The sequence below is a fragment of the Oncorhynchus kisutch genome, linkage group LG24, assembly GCF_002021735.2.
Source record: "Oncorhynchus kisutch isolate 150728-3 linkage group LG24, Okis_V2, whole genome shotgun sequence".
NCBI lineage: Eukaryota > Metazoa > Chordata > Actinopteri > Salmoniformes > Salmonidae > Oncorhynchus > Oncorhynchus kisutch.
The window spans coordinates 20,688,168-20,705,902 of NC_034197.2; the positions used below are offsets into that span (position 1 = coordinate 20,688,168).

A 17,735-nucleotide genomic window follows, 5' to 3' on the forward strand; every position below is an offset into this window, starting at 1 on the left:
GAGAGGAAAAGTTCTCCGTATTGCCCGCCAGAGTACTCACTCCTACAGGTGAGTCTGGTCTTTTAGTGGACAGGTGGAGACAAAATTACCAGTAGTCCCGCAATACAGGCAACTCTTAGTGTGAAGCCTGTATAGCCATTCAGCTGGAGATAGCCTAGCTCTGCCTAGTTGCATAGGCTCGGGAAGAGGTGAATTGGCAGTCTTCGGAGACCCTCGGGGGAACTCGGGCAAGGTGGAATCCTTGGACGGGCGAGTGAAATCAAATCTCCTCTCCTCCCTTCGTTCCCGTAATCGCCAATCGATCTGAATGGTCAAGGCGATGAGCGAGTCGAGATCCGTCGGTAGATCCCGGGCTGCATGCTCGTCCTTTACTTCCTCCAATACTCCGTGCAGGAACATGTGAAACAGCGCTTCCGGGTTCTAGGCACTCTCAGCTGCCAACGTGCGGAAATTCACTGCATAGTCTGTCACACTGCGGGAGTCTTGCCGGAGTAACTTCCGGGCAGCCTCTGTCCCGGACAATGGATCATCGAACTCCTCTTGCCTGCCGTAGACCACGCAAGAGCCCTTCCGGACATTAGCGTGTTGAGGTATGCTATCTTAGAGCGGTCCGAGGGGAAGGAGGAGGGCAGCAGCTTGATGATGAGGGAACACTGAGCGAGAAATGCCCGACAGGTGCCCAACTCTCCATCAAAGTGTCCCGGGGGAGGTAAGCGGGGTTCCCGGGAAACCGGGGTGACCAGGTAGGCGGCGCTGCTAACAGCCAGGTTACTGAGGGGCTGGGAGGTTACCGTCATGGTACGTTGCCTAACAGACAACTCGCAGAATTGCTCCAGCAATGTGTTCAACACTTGGTCATGGCGTTCAGCCAAGGTCTGGAACCCTTCCATAAGACCACGAAGCAACTGACTGACCTTCATGTCTTAAAGTAATGATGGACTGTCGTTACTCTTTGCTTATTTGAGCTGTTCTTACCATAATATGGACTTGGTATTTTACCAAATAGGGCTATCTTCTGTGTACCCACCCCTACCTTGACACAACACAACTGATTGTCTCAAACGCATTAAGGAAAGAAATTCCACAAATTAACTTTTAACAAGGCACACCTGTTAATTGAAATTCCAGGTGACTACCTGACTACTAGCTTATTGAGAGAATGCCAAGTGTGCAAAGCTGTCATCAAGGCAAAGTGTGGCTACATTGAAGAATGTAAAATATATTTCATCGTTTTGATGTCTTCACTATTATTCTACAATGTAGAAAATAGTTTTTTTTAAATATCAAAAACCCTTGAATGAGTAGGTGTGTCCAAACATTTGACTGGTACTGTAGGTTTTTTCCATACACAGCCATACTAATACATATACAGTACATCTCCATCAGCGCTCATTGTTTTCTCTCCCTCTATCTCTTGTTCTATCTTTCTCACAGATGAAGAGAATGATGGCAGATTTGGCTGATGACCTCTAAGCTATTATTTACTCCCAACAAGGACCTATCCCTAACTACGCCAAATAATATTGATTCTCATAATGCTAATAATGATACTTTGTCTTAATTTTGTAATGATAAGCTTTTTGCTAATCACCAATGTTATGTTCTGCTGGAGGAGATGTAACTCCCTTGCGGTTTTGGACTATCATGTTTACTGACCCAGAGATATCTCTAAGGACACTGTGATATTCAAAGTAATTACACGTTGTGCTCAAGAACATCCCTTAGCCTTAGTGTGTTATTTATCAGGATATTGCATGTGCTCTTATGCCTTATTGTGAGTTAGAGCAACTTCAACCAATAGTGGATTCTGTGATGCCGCAAACAACTTCTCTTCTGCTTCAGGCCATTATTTACTTATCTGTTGCTCCCAGCAATTTTCTCCCTTCAATTCAGTCCTTTTTCACTTTGAGCAGAAGGACCCGTTGTTGTTGTACAGGTCTGATTTAGGGCTAGATTCTATGAGATCCACGGTAGCCGACACACACATAGTGGTTGTTTTGGCGGTGTCGCAGGTGAAACTGTGTTAGAGCTATCACATCCACAAGCGGCTTTCGGCATTATACTTAAAGCGGACATTGCCATTGGCTAAATGGAGTCGCATTAAGAGAAATCTCATGCAGCCTTGTTTACAAGTTCGAACACTGGAATGTGAGATGTAATCTACACCTCAATTAGGCTGATAGGAATCCTCATTATTTTGTTTAATGATTTTCAATTTGATATATAGCCTACACTTTCTCGTTCTGAACTTCTAACGCGAGTGGGACGGGTCTGGCTTAGTGACAATGACCCCACAAGCAGCTGCTCAGCGATTTGACAGCTCTAACACAGTTACACCTACGCCATCTCCGCAATTGGACTTTGTAGGGCTGCAACAGCGGAACAAAAGCACAGACCCAATGTGTACTACAGCATTGTGTAAATGTCTATTGAAAGAACAAGGGGCGAGATAACGGTAATATTCTAGTCTCCCTTTATCTCCCTGTCTCTCTCTCTTTCTTTCTCACTCTCTCTTTTCCTTGGATGCTTCCTTCTGCTCCCTCTTCCCTCTCTCCCTAGCAGACAAGTGTGAATAATGTCTAATCATAGATGGGGACTCAGATAATTGGGTACACACATTATGTCTGCCACCCTACCCTCTCTCCCTCTCTCCTAGTCTCAGAGAGCTATAGGAAGACCCTGAGTGGAGACATTCTGGAGTGTAACGCTAATTCAAGCTTGACATTTCATTGTGGCAATTTTTTCTGATTATCTATCTTTTCAGTCCATTTAATTGAAATTGGATTAAATCAAAAACTGCAATGTGAATGAGCAACTCCACCATATGTGTCACATAATTGAACGTATTATGGTACAATGCACACAATATATACACAAAGAAGAATAGTTATTCTTGACTGATGTATTTTCCTATGTACAATTCCATGGTTCACATGATTTGACAATTTACAATGTTGTACACTCAAAAAAGTTTCTCAAAGGCTACAGGTGGTTTTGCGTACACCGTATCTGTGTCTAAAACCTGTACATTTCAACTGAAAATAAAAAGTCTCACTCAGATATGTCTACATCCCAATTCCGTGCGGTGTGATTATTCCTCTCCTTTCTGAGAACTGTTCCTCATTTTGTGTTTTAGATTACATGAATTTTGATCGTCGGTCCAAAATTAGTGCTTCTGTTTCATCTCCATTTTTAAAGGTGGGGATGGAAGTGTCCCCCAAACAGTGTCTTCTGTTCTGCTAGTTGTAAAAAACCTCATCCTCATATAGGGAGCTGCTGTCTACATGTTGAACGGTGGTGGCGTCTGAAGCTCCAGTCCTCCCGTCCTCTGGTGGGCGCCGCTCACTGTCTGGCTGAGAGGGGGGAGATATGGGGGAAACAGAAAAGATGGGGTGTGGAGGCCCCAGGTAGCCAGCATCGTAGCTGTTGTTGTCCTTTGTGTGGATACTGTACAGCTGCTGTGGGAGCCCAACGCTGCCATCGTCTAACAGAAAGTTAGACACGAAGTGGCTGTCTGGGGGACAGGAAGTTGACAATACAGAATTTATCATTCAGGGGTTATTACATGAGAGAACATGACAACATGGGCTAAAACAGTTAGTGAAACAAAGAAGTGGAAAGATGGGTTAGAAATGGTATTTAACTAAATACAAGAAGCCTCCACATTTGACAAGGATTATTTTGATGTGGAACTGGTCAGTGAATGTTCAGTACCTTGCAGAGGGTCTAAGCTGGAGGATAGCTGTTCTGGACCTTCGTACATCGACCAGACATTCATGGCCGTTTCAGCCAAGGCAAATTGCTCTGCTACTCCTGAGAAACCAAGGGACATATGGGTAAGAAGACCGCCCGCTGGCTTACCGGCTCCATCCCTCATCAGTGCAGGGGCGCAACATTCACTGGGGACGGGGGTAAAACTGTCCCCCCAGTTTTATCATTGGAATGTGATAGGAAAACAAAGCTACGGTGTGCTTTAGGACCATGCGGATGCCTCTGAGTGGTCGGATAGCCTGTTTGGAGTGTTCATCCGACAGGATAAATAAAACAATCTATATATGCTCCCTCCACTTCTAAAACCAAAGTTGTGCCCCTGCATCAGTGACAAAGTGAACCAGGAACAAGAGACACTGGTCTACCTCTGGTTTTAAATTTGACGTTTACATTTCAGTCATTTAGCAGGCGCTCTTATCCAGAGCGACATACCGTTAGTGTATTCCTCTTAAAAGGATCGGGCCCTTTTTTTACATTTTCGCCTAAAATGACATACCCAAATCTAACCGCCTGTAGCTCAGGACCTGAAACAACGATATGAATATTATTGATACCATTTGAAAGGAAACACTTTGAAGTTTGTGAAAATGTGAAATGAATGTAGAAGAATATAACACATTAGATCTGGTAAAAGATAATACAAAGAAAAAATATGTGTTTTATTGTTTTTCTTTGCTCCATCATCTTTGAAATGCAAGAGAAAGGCCAAAATGTAATATTCCAAGTTATGCGCAATTCAGATTCTGGCCACTAGATGGTAGCAGTGTATGTGCAAAGTTTTAGACCGATTCAATGAACCATTGCATTTCTGTTCAAAATAATGTATCAAGACTGCCCAAATGTGCCTAATTGGTATATTACTACATTTTCAAGTTCATAACTGTGCAGTCTCCTCAAACAATTGCATGGTATTATTGCACTGTAATATCTACTGTAAATTGGACAGTGCAATTAGATTAACCAGAATTTAGGCTTTCTGCCCATATCAGGTATGTCTATGTCCTAGGAAATGTTCTTGTTACTTACAACCTCATGCTAATCACATTAGCCTACGTTAGCGCAACCGTCCAACAGGGAGGTGGCACCGATCCTGTAGAGGTTAAGATAGCTAGGTGGGACAACCACTTATTTCAGTGATAATAAGTACATTTTTCCTCAATATAGTAGCTATCATCAAAGTGAGTGCTATTAGGAAAAAATGTAAATTGGGATTATTTAAGATACTCATTGAAGAGCTAGGGTTTCAAATGTTTTTGGAAGATGGGCAGGGATTATTTTCTCTGCTCTGGAGAGAGGGTAGAAAGAGAAGGATTAAGGAGGGAGGAAAAGGTGGAAAAGAGTTCCCTAAGGTTAGAGGCAGAAGCTTGAAATGTAAGGGTTGTGTTCCCATATAGTGCACTTATTTTGACCAGGGTAGTATATAGAGAGTATGGTGCCATTTGGGACATACCCAAGGCTTTGTTTCCTCTCTGCTAACCTGCGGCGAAGCGGGCCTCCTTGATCTCGTCGGTCAGGTGGGAATAGAGCTGCTCATCTTCCTGCAAGTCGCCGCCTCTTTCACACCCGCCCCCCCAGCCATTCCACTCTATGAGGTGTGCAACACGCCCCTGGGCCATGGCCGTGGGCTTGGTGATGTGCTCCTTGATCATCGCCACCAGTCCTGAGCGAGAGAGAGAGAGAGGGAGAGAGGTGAAAGGGTATTTGGGAAAAAAGGAGGGAGAGAAACAGGGAAGGGAATGGTGGAAATGACATAAGTAGGAAAGGTGGAAAGGCTTGATGGGACGGAAAAGAGGGAGAGGAAAGATGTAAAAATGCAAAGGGCATGTAGGGGAGAATGGGAGAGCATTTCAAGAAGAGTAATAGATGAAGGTGAAACGAAGACAGAAGCCATGGAGACTGTAAATGTTTTTCACAGCACAAGACTGAAGCTACTACATTAAGGTTACAAAGGGAGGGAATGTTACCAGTAACCTAAATATGATACAATACGTCTTCAAATTCTACCTGACCCTGGTGATCGTACAAAAACTATTGATTGAATTCTCATCAGTTGAGAGAGCCTTTTGACAAAGCAATTTTCTGCCTTTTCTCAAAGAAGGCAGTCTTCATTAGAGGGAAAATCTATGAACCTTTCAGCAGTTACAGTAGCCCCTCAGCACTCTATTTATTGAATATATTAATATATTATGATTATAAAAGATTAAAGGGGGCTCTCTCTGGAGAAAAAGTTCAGAAAGCCAGAACACATTAGTCACAATGATTACCTTCCAGCTGGAGATTCTGAAGAAGTGAAGAAGTGAAAATATAAACAGATGGTAGGGTAAAGGAGTTTAGAACAAAGGGAGAAGAGACTAGGGAAGCAGAGAGCGAGTGTGTCTGAGTGTGTATGTGAGTGTGTGCATGCATAGAGATAGAGATATGACACATGGGGCGAGTGAAATTACATTAGCAATCTCCCAGAGAGACTGGCTGGCTTTTCCATCTCAAATGAACAATTCATAATGAAAACTAAACAGAGCTTGAGAACAGCATAAACAGAAGTCAATCTGAGCATGTCTCACCCATCAGGGACGAAGTGGCCAACTCCCCAATGTCATAACTACTGCTGCTCTTCTTCTCTGACATATTGCCGTTAGATGGAGCGTGGCCGCCCTGCACACACACAACACAATACACCAGGGCAACTTTAGGCACTCACACAAATGCATAAGGTACACACACTCATACTAGAACATACACACATATAGAAATATACAAATGCACTCAAATATACTTACAGGTGTAGGATCTTAATTTGACCAGTTTCTCACAGCAGGAAAATAATCCTGCAGCAACAGGAAATGTGAATTATAGTGTGGATTAGAATTCATTTACATTTTTGTAGGGGCGAATACATTTTTTGTTAGGGCAAATCAAGTCTGACATTTTAAAGTGGAAATTACAACTTTTTTTATCCTTGAATACACTATAAGTTTGCATTTTCTGCTATGCAGGACATTTCCTGCAACAACAGGGTGGTCAAATTAAGATCCTACATCTGTGCACTCAAATAGACACAGACATCGACAAGGACAGACACATGCGTGCACACACACAAACACCCAGAGGCATGCACGCACACACAGGCATACATACAAGTACACCACAGGAGGTTGGTGGCACCTCAATTGGGGAGGATAGGCTCGTGGTAATGGCTGGAGCGGTATAGGTGGAATGGTATCAAATACGTCAACCATATGGTTTGATGCCATTCCATTTGACCCATTCCAGCCTTTATTGTGAGCCGTTCACCCCTCAGCAGCCTCCACTGAAGTACACACACAAACACACGCGCACATGCACACAGACACCCAAGCTACACAGTTCCCAGAGGAAGAGGTGATAATGAGGAAAACAAGTGACAGTTAAAGATCTTAACCTGCACTCCCGCTAACACGTAAAAGTGAGTGAGATCCAATTAAATTGTTGCAACAAAAACTCAACTAAAATATAAAATGAGGAATAGACACATCAATACTCATGGATATTCAATGACTAGACACGACTAGACATTGGACAGACACTGGGGCTTTGACTAGAGTGAATTCTGAATGCTTTTTTAAAAGCAATATTGGGACGTTTTCTATGGTGATATTCTATGTTAGACTTGAACAATCTTTCAACTTTCAGTAGTTAAATAATGGCAATCAGAAAATAGTCTGGGAATAACAATGTTGTTTCGTTAAACAGTGTTGTGAGAACAGACCTTGACAGGCTGGGATTTCAGCACCTCCATGGGATGCTGGGGAGCACTCTGGAGCTCTGTAGGGAATCAAACACACTGGTGTTATATGTTTGTGTGCGTGCGTGCATGCGTCAAAGGAGGTTGGTGGCACCTTACTTGGGGAGGACGGTCTTATGTTAATGGCTGGATGAGTGGATTGGTATCCAATACATTAAACACGGTTTCCATGTGTTTGATGCCATTCCGTTTGCTCGGTTCCAGCCATTATTATGAGCCGTCCTCCCCTCAGCAGTTATCTGTGACGTGTGTGCATGTAGAGTACCTGTGAAGAGGATGAGGTAGCCACGCTGAATCTACATGCAGTCATTTAGCTATAGCCACTTGGCACAATGTTCATCTTTAACATGGTCCCTCTGTGTTGGTTAATTGATGTTGATGAGATCTACAAGGGACATGAATTAATACGGTCCAAGTCTTTTCTCTGGGGTCTGTGTAATCAGATGAGGTACACACACACACACACGTACGCGCACACACACACACACACACACACACACACACACACACACACACACACACACACACACACACACACACACATTGGGGATCCCCCAGGAGTTGTTGTCAAGACAATTGGCTGTTGCTATGGAACATGGGAGCAGCAGAAGGAGAGTGATCCCAATCAATTTACTTCAGTTACGAACACACACACACACACACACACACACACACACACAAACACGCATAAACAAATCGCTCCCAGCTGGATCAAAGATTTACAAATCTATCCCGCATCCATCCATAAAAGGCAGATTAGGCTCTATCACGCTCTATAAGGAGCTGTTTACACTTTGAAGCCAATTCACAAGTCTGTTGTCCTTGTGGGGTCAAATTGCATCCCCCACTAGTAATGGAAAGTGAAAAGTGTCTGTGGGCAATTGGGGAGGGCAGCCGGTAGCCTAGCGGTTAGAGTATTGGGCCAGGTCACTGGTTTGAATCCCCGAGCCGACTAGGTCAAAAATCTTTCGATGTTCCCTTGAGCAAGGCACTTAACCCTAATTTACTCCATGGGTGACGTGCTACTGTGACTCATCCTGTATAACAACATGTTCCACTCCACCTATCCGGTGTATGAGACAATAAAACATTTTGGACAGTAGATCACAGGAGGTTGGCGGCACCTTAATTGGGGAGAACGGGCTTGTGGTAATGGCTGGAGTGGTATCAGTGGAACGGTATCAAATACATATAACACATAGTTTCCATGTGTTTGATGCCATTCCATTTGTTCCAATCCAGGCATTATTATGAGCCTTCCTCCCCTCTGCAGCCTCCACTGCTGTAGATGTCCTTTCAAGATTCCCCCTAGAGTACACAAACATGCACACGCACACATACAGATGCAAACACACACACACACACACACACACACACACACACACACACACACACACACACACACACACACACACACACACACACACATACTGCAAAAAAGACACACAGTCGATAACGACAACCAACCCCCATATTCCATGTGACAATCACCCATCCCTAATTAAGATGCTAGTTACTACATGGCTTGACCTAGATTTAGGTTTTACATATGTTCATGGATACTACCATAATTCAAACATTTACAAAGAAAATACCAAAAATTTAGTTTACTTTCACCTATGAAAAACACAAATTCCAATTACCTCCAAGAATTGACTAGGTGGATGAATTATTTTAAAGAATGTACACATTTTAACCTTGAAAATATTACACAGCAATTAGCACTGTGACAATCAACCCGTTAGACAACCCCAGTCTCCCATATATTTTTCTTGAACATTACATGGAATTTCTGTTTTGCAGTCTTCTGTGAGGGTCTTGTATCTGTGCTTGCAGTTGTATGTTGTATTACCGAAGCGGGACTCTTTAACATACCGAAACAATTGGAAGCCTCTTACACTTCAGTGTCGTGATGCAAAATGCTTAGCACATAGAATTAAAAAGGTATTGTCGGATATTAATCATCCTAATCAGACAGGTTTTTTACATGGACGATACATTGGAGGCAATATAAGACAAGTACCTGAAACAATAGAACACAATGAAAAATCTGGGAAACCAGGCCTGACTTTGAGAAGGCATTTGATAAAGCAAAAAGCATGACTGGAGTTTATATATACAGTGGGGCAAAAAAGTATTTAGTCAGCCACCAATTGTGCAAGTTCTCCCACTTAAAAAGATGAGAGAGGCCTGTAATTTTCATCATAGGTACACTTCAACTATGACAGACAAAATGAGGGGGAAAAAAATCAAGGAAATCACATTGTAGGATTTTAATGAATTTATTTGCAAATTATGGTGGAAAATAAGTATTTGGTCAATAACAAAAGTTTATCTCAATACTTTGTTATATACCCTTTGTTGGCAATGACAGAGGTCAAACATTTTCTGTAAGTCTTCACAAGTTTTCACACACTGTTGCTGGTATTTTGGCCCATTTCTTCATGCATATTTTGGTATTTTGGCCCAACCATCTCCTCTAGAGCAGTGATGTTTTGGGGCTGTTGCTGGGCAACACAGACTTTCAACTCCCTCCAAAGATGTTCTATGGGGTTGAGATCTGGAGACTGGCTAGGCCACTCCAGGACCTTGAAATGCTTCTTACGAAGCCACTCCTTCGTTGCCCGGGCGGTGTGTTTGGGATCATTGTCATGCTGAAAGACCCAGCCATGTTTCATCTTCAATGCCCTTGCTGATGGAAGGAGGTTTTCACTCAAAATCTCACGATACATGGCCCCATTCATTCTTTCCTTTACACGAATCAGTCGTCCTGGTCCCTTTGCAGAAAAACAGCCCCAAAGCATGATGTTTCCACCCCCATGCTTCACAGTAGGTATGCTGTTCTTTGGATGCAACTCAGCATTCTTTGTCCTCCAAACACGACGAGTTGAGTTTTTACCAAAAAGTTATATTTTGGTTTCATCTGACCATATGACATTCTCCCAATCTTCTTTTGGATCATCCAAATGCTCTCTAGCAAACTTCAGACGGGCCTGGACATGTACTGGCTTAAGCAGGGGGACACGTCTGGCACTGCAGGATTTGAGTCCCTGGCGGCGTAGTGTGTTACTGATGGTAGGCTTTGTTACTTTGGTCCCAGCTCTCTGCAGGTCATTCACTAGGTCCCCCCATGTGGTTCTGGGATTTTTGCTCACCGTTCTTGTGATCATTTTGACCCCAAGGGGTGAGATCTTGCGTGGAGCCCCAGATCAAGGGAGATTATCAGTGGTCTTGTCTTCCATTTCCTAATAATTGCTCCCACAGTTGATTTCTTCAAACCAAGCTGCTTACCTATTGCAGATTCAGTCTTTCCAGCCTGGTGCAGGTCTACAATTTTGTTTCTGGTGTCCTTTGACAGCTCTTGGTCTTGGCCATAGTGGAGTTTGGAGTGTGACTGTTTGAGGTTGTGGACAGATGTCTTTTATACGGATAACAAGTTCAAACAGGTGCGATTAATACAGGTAACGAGTGGAGGACAGAGGAGCCTCTTAAAGAAGAAGTTACAGGTCTGTGAGAGCCAGAAATCTTGCTTGTTTGTAGGTGACCAAATTTGCAAATAAATTCATAAAAAAATCCTACTGTGTGATTTTCTGGATTTTTTTTCTCATTTTGTCTGTCATAGTTGCAGTGTACCTATGATGAAAATTACAGGCCTCTCATCTTTTTAAGTGGGAGAACTTGCACAATTGGTGGCTGACTAAATACTTTTTTGCCCCACTGTATGTATGTATGTATGTATGTATGTATATATATACATACACACACACACACACACACACACACACACACACACACACACACACACACACACACACACACACACACACACACACACACACACACACACACACACACCGGGGAGAACAAGTATTTGATACACTGCCGATTTTGCAGGTTTTTCTACTTACAAAGCAGAGAGGTCTGTAATTGTTTTATCATAGGTACACTTCAACTGTGAGAGACGGACTCTAAAACAAAAATCCAGAAAATCACATTGTATGATTTTTAAAGTAATTAATTAGCATTTTATTGCATGACATAAGTATTTGATACATCAGAAAAGCATAACTTAATATTTGGTACAGAAACCTTTGTTTGCAATTACAGAGATCATACTTTTCCTGTAATTCTTGACCAGGTTTGCACACACTGCAGCAGGGATTTTGGCCCACTCCTCCATACAGACCTTCTCCAGATCCTTCAGGTTTCGGGGCTGTCGCTGGGCAATACGGACTTTCAGCTCCCTCCAAAGATTTTCTATTGGCTTCAGGTCTGGAGACTGGCTAGGCCACTCCAGGACCTTGAGATGCTTCTTACGGAGCCACTCCTTAGTTGCAATGGCTGTGTGTTTCGGGTCGTTGTCATGCTGGAAGACCCAGCCACGACCCATCCCTCACCTTCCTCATGATCATTGATGCCCCATGAGGTGAGATCTTGCATGGAGCCCCAGACCGAGGGTGATTGACCGTCATCTTGAACTTCTTCCATTTTCTAATAATTGCGCCAACAGTTGTTGCCTTCTCACCAAGCTGCTTGCCTATTGTCCTGTAGCCCATCCCAGCCGTGTGCAGGTCTACAATTTTATCCCTGTCCTTACACAGCTCTCTGGTCTTGGCCATTGTGGAGAGGTTGGAGTCTGTTTGATTGAGCGTGTGGGCAGGTATCTTTTATACAGGTAACGAATTCAAACAGGTGCAGTTAATACAGGTAATGAGTGGAGAACAGGAGGGCTTCTTAAAGAAAAACTAACAGGTCTGTGAGAGCCGGAATTCTTACTGGTTGGTAGGTGATCAAATACTTATGTCATACAATAAAATGCAAATTAATTACTTAAGAATCAGGGGGACACAATGTGATTTTCTCGATTTTTGTTTTAGATTCCGTCTCTCACAGTTGAAGTGTACCTATGATAAAAATTACAGACCTCTACCTGCTTTGTAAGTAGGAAAACCTGCAAAATCGGCAGTGTATCAAATACTTGTTCTCCCCACTGTATATATACACATATATATGTATACATACAGTTGAAGTCAGAAGTTTACATACACCTTAACCAAATACATTTAAATTCAGTTTTTCACCATTCCTGACATTTAATCCTAGTAAAATGTCCTGTTTTAGGTCAGTTAGGATCACCACTTTATTTTAAGAATGTGAAATGTCATAATAATAGTAGAGAGAATGATTTATTTAAACTTGTATTTATTTATTTCATCACATTCCCAGTGGGTCAGAAGTTTACATACACTCAATTAGTATTTGGTAGTATTGCCTTTAAATTGTTTAACTTGGTCAAACGTTTCTGGTAGCCTTCCACAAGCTTCCCACAATAAGTTGGGGGAACTTTGGCCCATTCCTCCTGACAGAGTTGGTGTAACTGAGTCAGGTAAGTAGGCCTCCTTGCTCACACACGCTTTTTCAGTTCTGCCCACACATTTTCTATGGGATTGAGGTCAGGGCTTTGTGATGGCAATTCCAATACCATGACTTTGTTGTCCTTAAGCCATTTTGCCATAACATTGGAAGTATGGTTGGGGTCATTGTCCATTTGGAAGACCCATTTGCGATCAAGCTTTAACTTCCTGACTGTCTGGAGATGTTGCTTTAATATATCCACATAATTTTCCTACCTCATGATGCCATCTATTTTGTGAAGTGCACCAGTCCCTCCTGCAGCAAAGCTCCCCCACAACATGAGGCGTTTGGAAATTGCTCCCAAGGATGAACCAGACTTGTGGAGGACTACAATTTTTATTCTGTCTTGGCTGATTTCTTTTGATTTTCCCATGATGTCAAGCAAAGAGGAACGGAGTTTGAAGGTAGGCCTTGAAATACATCCACAGGTACACCTCCAATTGACTCAAATGATGTCAATTAGCCTATCAGAAGCTTCCAAAGCCATTACATAATTTTGGGGAATTTCCCAAGCAGTAAAGGAAAGTATTCAGACCCCTTGACTTTTTACACATTTTGTTACGTTACAGCCTTATTCTAAACTAGATTACATAGATTTCCCCTTCATCCGTCTACACACAATACCACATAACGACAAAGCAAAAACAGGTTTATAGATTTTTTTGCTCACACATTTAAAGAAAAACTGAAATATCACATTTAAATAAGTATTCAGGCCCTTGTATGACACTACAAGCTTGGCACACCTGTATTTGGGTTTCTCCCATTCTTCTCTGCAGATCCTTACAAGCTCTGTCAGGTTGGATGGGGAGCGTTGCTGCACAGCTATTTTCAGGTCTCTCCAGAAATGTTTGATTGGGTTCATGTCCGGACTCTGGCTGGGCCACTCGAGGACATTCAGAGACCTGTCCTGAAGCCACTACTGAATTGTCTTAGCTCTGTGCTTAGGGTCATTGTCTTGTTGGAAGGTGAACCTTCACCCCAGTCTGAGGTCCTGAGAGCTCTGGAGCAGGTTTTCATCAAGTATCTCTATGTACATTGCTCTGTTCATCTTTGCCTCAATCCAGACTAGTCTCCCAGTCCCTGCTGCTGAAAAACATTGCCACAGCATGATGCTGCCACCACCAAGCTTCACCATAGCGATGGTGCCAGGTTTCCTACAGACGTGACACTTGACATTCAGGCCAAAGAGTTCAATCTTGGTGTCATCAGACCGGATAATCTTGTTTCTCATGGTCTGATAGGCTTTCGGTACCTTTTGGCAACTCCCAGCGGGCTGTCATGTGCCTTTTACTGAGGAGTGATTTTCGTCTGGACACTCTACCATAAAGGCATGATTGGTGGAGTGCTGTAGAGAAGGTTGTCCTTCTGGAAGGTTTTCCTATCTCCACAGAGGAACTTTAGAGCTCTGTCAGAGTGACCATTGGGTTCTCGGTCACCTCCCTGACCAAGGCCCTTCTCCCCCGATTGCTCAGTTTGGCTGGACAACCAGCTCCAGGAAGAATGTTGGTTTTCCTCATTTTCTACCATTTAAGAATGATGGAGGCCACTGTGTTCTTGGGGACCTTCAATGCTGCGGACATTTTTTGGTACCCTTCCCCAGATCTGTGCCTCCACAGAGTCCTGTCTCTGAGCTCTACGGACAATTTCTTCGACCCCATGGCTTGGTTTTTGCTCTGACATGCACTGTCAACTGTGGGACCTTATATAGACAGGTGTGTGTATTTCCAAATCATGTCCAATCATTTTAATTTACCAGAGGTGGACTCCAATCAAGTTGTAGAAACATCTCAAGGATGATCAATGGATACAGGATGCACCTGTATCCATTGAGTCTCATAGCAATGGAGTACTTACGTAAATAAGGTTTTTCTGTTTTTATTTGTAATAAATTTGCAAGCATTTCTAAAAACGTGTTTTCGCTTTGTCATTATGAGTTATTGTGTATAAATTGCTGAGGATATTGTTTTTTTAATAAATTTTAGAATAAACGTAACGGAACAAAATGTGGAGAAAGTCATCTGTATTTCCTTTTCAAAGTGCTGTTGATCTCCTAAAAAGTTACATTTGTACTGTGACGTTCCCAACAAAGGTTAGGTATCAGAGGGGTTGGTTTAAATGCAGAAGACACATTTCAGTTGAATACATTCAGTTGTACAGCTGACGAGGTATGCCCCTTTCTCTTATATCAAGTCAGCACAGATAAATCAACACAGATCACTGGACAGAGAGGATAGACAGAAGGAGGGACTGACGGACACACAGAGGGACAAACATACAGAGGCACTGACCTTTGTGACCTTTGCATAGGCAGGCACCCATGGTGACGAGACGGCCGGTCAGTTATCGGTTTACCATCATGTCAGAGAGATGTGGGGATAAGGGGAGAGCGAGAGAGAGAGAGAGAGAGAGAGAGAGAAACAAACCAAATATGACGACTGGTCCAGGAAGAAGCTGAGGGGCAGCGAGAACAAAGTAAACTAAAGAGGGATGATACGCCAGGTCTATTTCTTGCAGCATGCCAAATCATTGCCTATCATCTCTCGTACTGGAGAGGAGAAAGAACGAGACAGTGAGAGAGAGAAAGACAGAGATAGAGAGAGAGAGGAGAGTGTGAAATGGGGGAAAGCCTGAATTCCCGTTTGCTGCCGCCTTGGTGTGTCTCCCCTCCACTCTTCTCCTCCCCCTCTCTTTATTCTCTCTGCACCCTTTGGCTGCTGAGGCACCTGAGTGTATCCTGAAATATTCTTTCACACTCACACTTCCACCTCTGACTTATGGAGAGAGGAGACATATATAGATAGAGCTATGCCCACAACACTGCTGTGATGTGGTGATATGATTATACTAGTATCTAGCCACAGACAATATGCTTGATAGTTCTATGTTGTTGTCTTAGGTCTCTCTTGTCGTGATGTGTGTTCTGTCCTATATTTTTATTTTATTTTTTAATCCCAGCCCCCGTCCCCTGCAGGAGGCCTTTTGTGTTCTGGTAGGCCATCATTGTAAATAAGAATATGTTCTTAACTGAATAAATGAAATAATAATAATAACGTTCACACACATTGACCATGAGCGTACATTGGATTTGAGTGCCAAATGTATCAGTAATGTGTCATACACATGCAACCATGACGGTAGCCGCGATTGCCAGTTGAGATTACAGAGTTTTATGGTGTCTGTCTACACAATACTAAACTCCTAGATCCAAGTGTTGCATAGCTGTAAAATCTAGTGAGCGAAATTAACACAAGATGTTAACACACATGTTATATTCCTTTTGTCTACTTTGTCTCAACCCATCAAAGTGCCAACAAACCCTTATAATGTTCTAACTGGGTCTCCATGTGGTGACATCATCCCCTGCAATGGTTGAATCCTTCTCATTGGGAAAATCCTGTTCCCATGACAACCCCCTACTCTATGTGTTCCAGCTTTCCTGTGCTAGTCGGGTAAGGAGGGAGGAGGTGAATGTGTGATGACATGTATTTGAAGATGGAGAACTAGATTAGTTGTGATAAATTGAGTAATTACTGAAAATCTCCTGCATTCCTAGGATCAGCTAACTGAAAAGAGCCTGCAAAGATATCCTTTAAAGTAGCAAGATTAAAGCAGTGAAGCTTTGAAGGCGATGTGGCTAAATTATATTATCTAAGTGGAAGAGGAGGAAGAATAGTATGTAGGAGGAGCCTGACCTCTGCTGGTATTCAGATAAAAGTGCAGCATTTCCAACACTGAATAAATTAAATAACCACACACACACACACACACACACACACACGCACGTCACCCAACTTTATGCCAAGGATTCTACTTGAAACATACACTAGAAGAATATGTCTTCTGGAGAAATCCCAGAACTCTCCTCATGTCCTCTCCCCTCTATCCCATAACCGGTCTCAACCCCACGCCTTTTGTAAACCTCTTTCTAGGGAGCGTAGATAAATAACTATTCTCAAATCCAGTGCCTAAATCAACAACTTTCTATTGTCAGAGTGTGTTATTACTGAGAAGCTTGAATTGACTCTCTATGTTCCTCTCTGTCGCTAGTGTGTTGACATGCTTCTGATGCCAAAAACGACACCAATGATTGGACAAAAATGTATCAGAAAGTTCATTAAAAGAGACTTTGTGGTTTTGACAACATATCCCGAGAGAGCCATGTTTCCGTGAAACAGAGAACGTTACAATCCTTGATGTCTCTCTGGAAGGCAACCCTTGCCCTAATTTCGTCCACCTTGTTGTCTAGAGACTGGATATTGGCAAGTAACATACTCGGAAGTGGTGGGTGGAGTTCACGCCTTCGAAGTCTGACCAGGTGGCCGCTCCGTCTACCTCTCCTGCGGCGATGTTGTTTTGGGTCGGCCTCTGGGATTAGGTCCAATGTCCTGTGTGGTGGTCCGAACAAAGGATCCGCTTTGGGGAAGTTGTATTCCTGGTCGTAATGTTGGTAAGTTGACATCGCTCTTATATCCAATAGTTCTTCCCGGCTGTATGTTCTCAGGACAATATAAGAAATAATACATAAAAAACAAAATACTGCTGTAACGGCTGTCTTGGGAAGAAGGTGAGGACTAATGCGCAGCGTGGTACGTGTTCATCTTTTTTAATGAAAACTGAACACTGAATAACAAAACAACAAAGAAAACAACCGAAACAGTTCTGTCTGGTGGAGACACACAAAGACAGAAAACAACCACCCACAAAACACAATGGAAAACAGGCTACCTAAATATGGTTCTCAATCAGGGACAACAATTGACAGCTG

General features: G+C 42.9%; 2 protein-coding genes across 2 annotated transcripts in view; one reads left to right on the forward strand and one right to left on the reverse strand.

Annotated features, from left to right (window-relative positions):
* Nucleotides 1-3,076, forward strand: part of clcnk (chloride channel K) — a 17,409-nt gene extending 14,333 nt beyond the window's left edge. The window contains exon 19 of the mRNA XM_020459993.2: nucleotides 1,435-3,076. Coding sequence (XP_020315582.2) covers nucleotides 1,435-1,473 — 39 coding nt within the window. The 3' untranslated portion in view covers nucleotides 1,474-3,076. The remainder of the gene's footprint in view (nucleotides 1-1,434) is intronic.
* fam131c (family with sequence similarity 131 member C) lies at nucleotides 2,758-15,584 on the reverse strand. Its single transcript, XM_020459429.2, has 6 exons — nucleotides 15,259-15,584; nucleotides 7,517-7,572; nucleotides 6,333-6,423; nucleotides 5,249-5,431; nucleotides 3,715-3,813; nucleotides 2,758-3,514 (listed from the first exon to the last, which is right to left on the reverse strand). The coding sequence occupies exons 1-6, from the start codon at nucleotides 15,287-15,289 to the stop codon at nucleotides 3,240-3,242; spliced, it is 735 nt and encodes a 244-aa protein (XP_020315018.1). The 5' UTR covers nucleotides 15,290-15,584; the 3' UTR covers nucleotides 2,758-3,239.
* Between the last annotated feature and the right edge of the window lie 2,151 nt (nucleotides 15,585-17,735).

Excerpts from the sequence above, each read along its gene's own strand:
- fam131c (XM_020459429.2), bottom strand. The coding sequence starts at position 15,289 with ATGGGTGCCTGCCTATGCAAAGGTCACAAAG. Across the intron at positions 6,424-7,516 it reads TGAAATCCCAGCCTGTCAAG|GGCGGCCACGCTCCATCTAA; the intron begins GTCTGTTCTCAC and ends GTGTGTGTGCAG. Across the intron at positions 3,515-3,714 it reads CAGCTTAGACCCTCTGCAAG|ACAGCCACTTCGTGTCTAAC; the intron begins GTACTGAACATT and ends CCTGTCCCCCAG.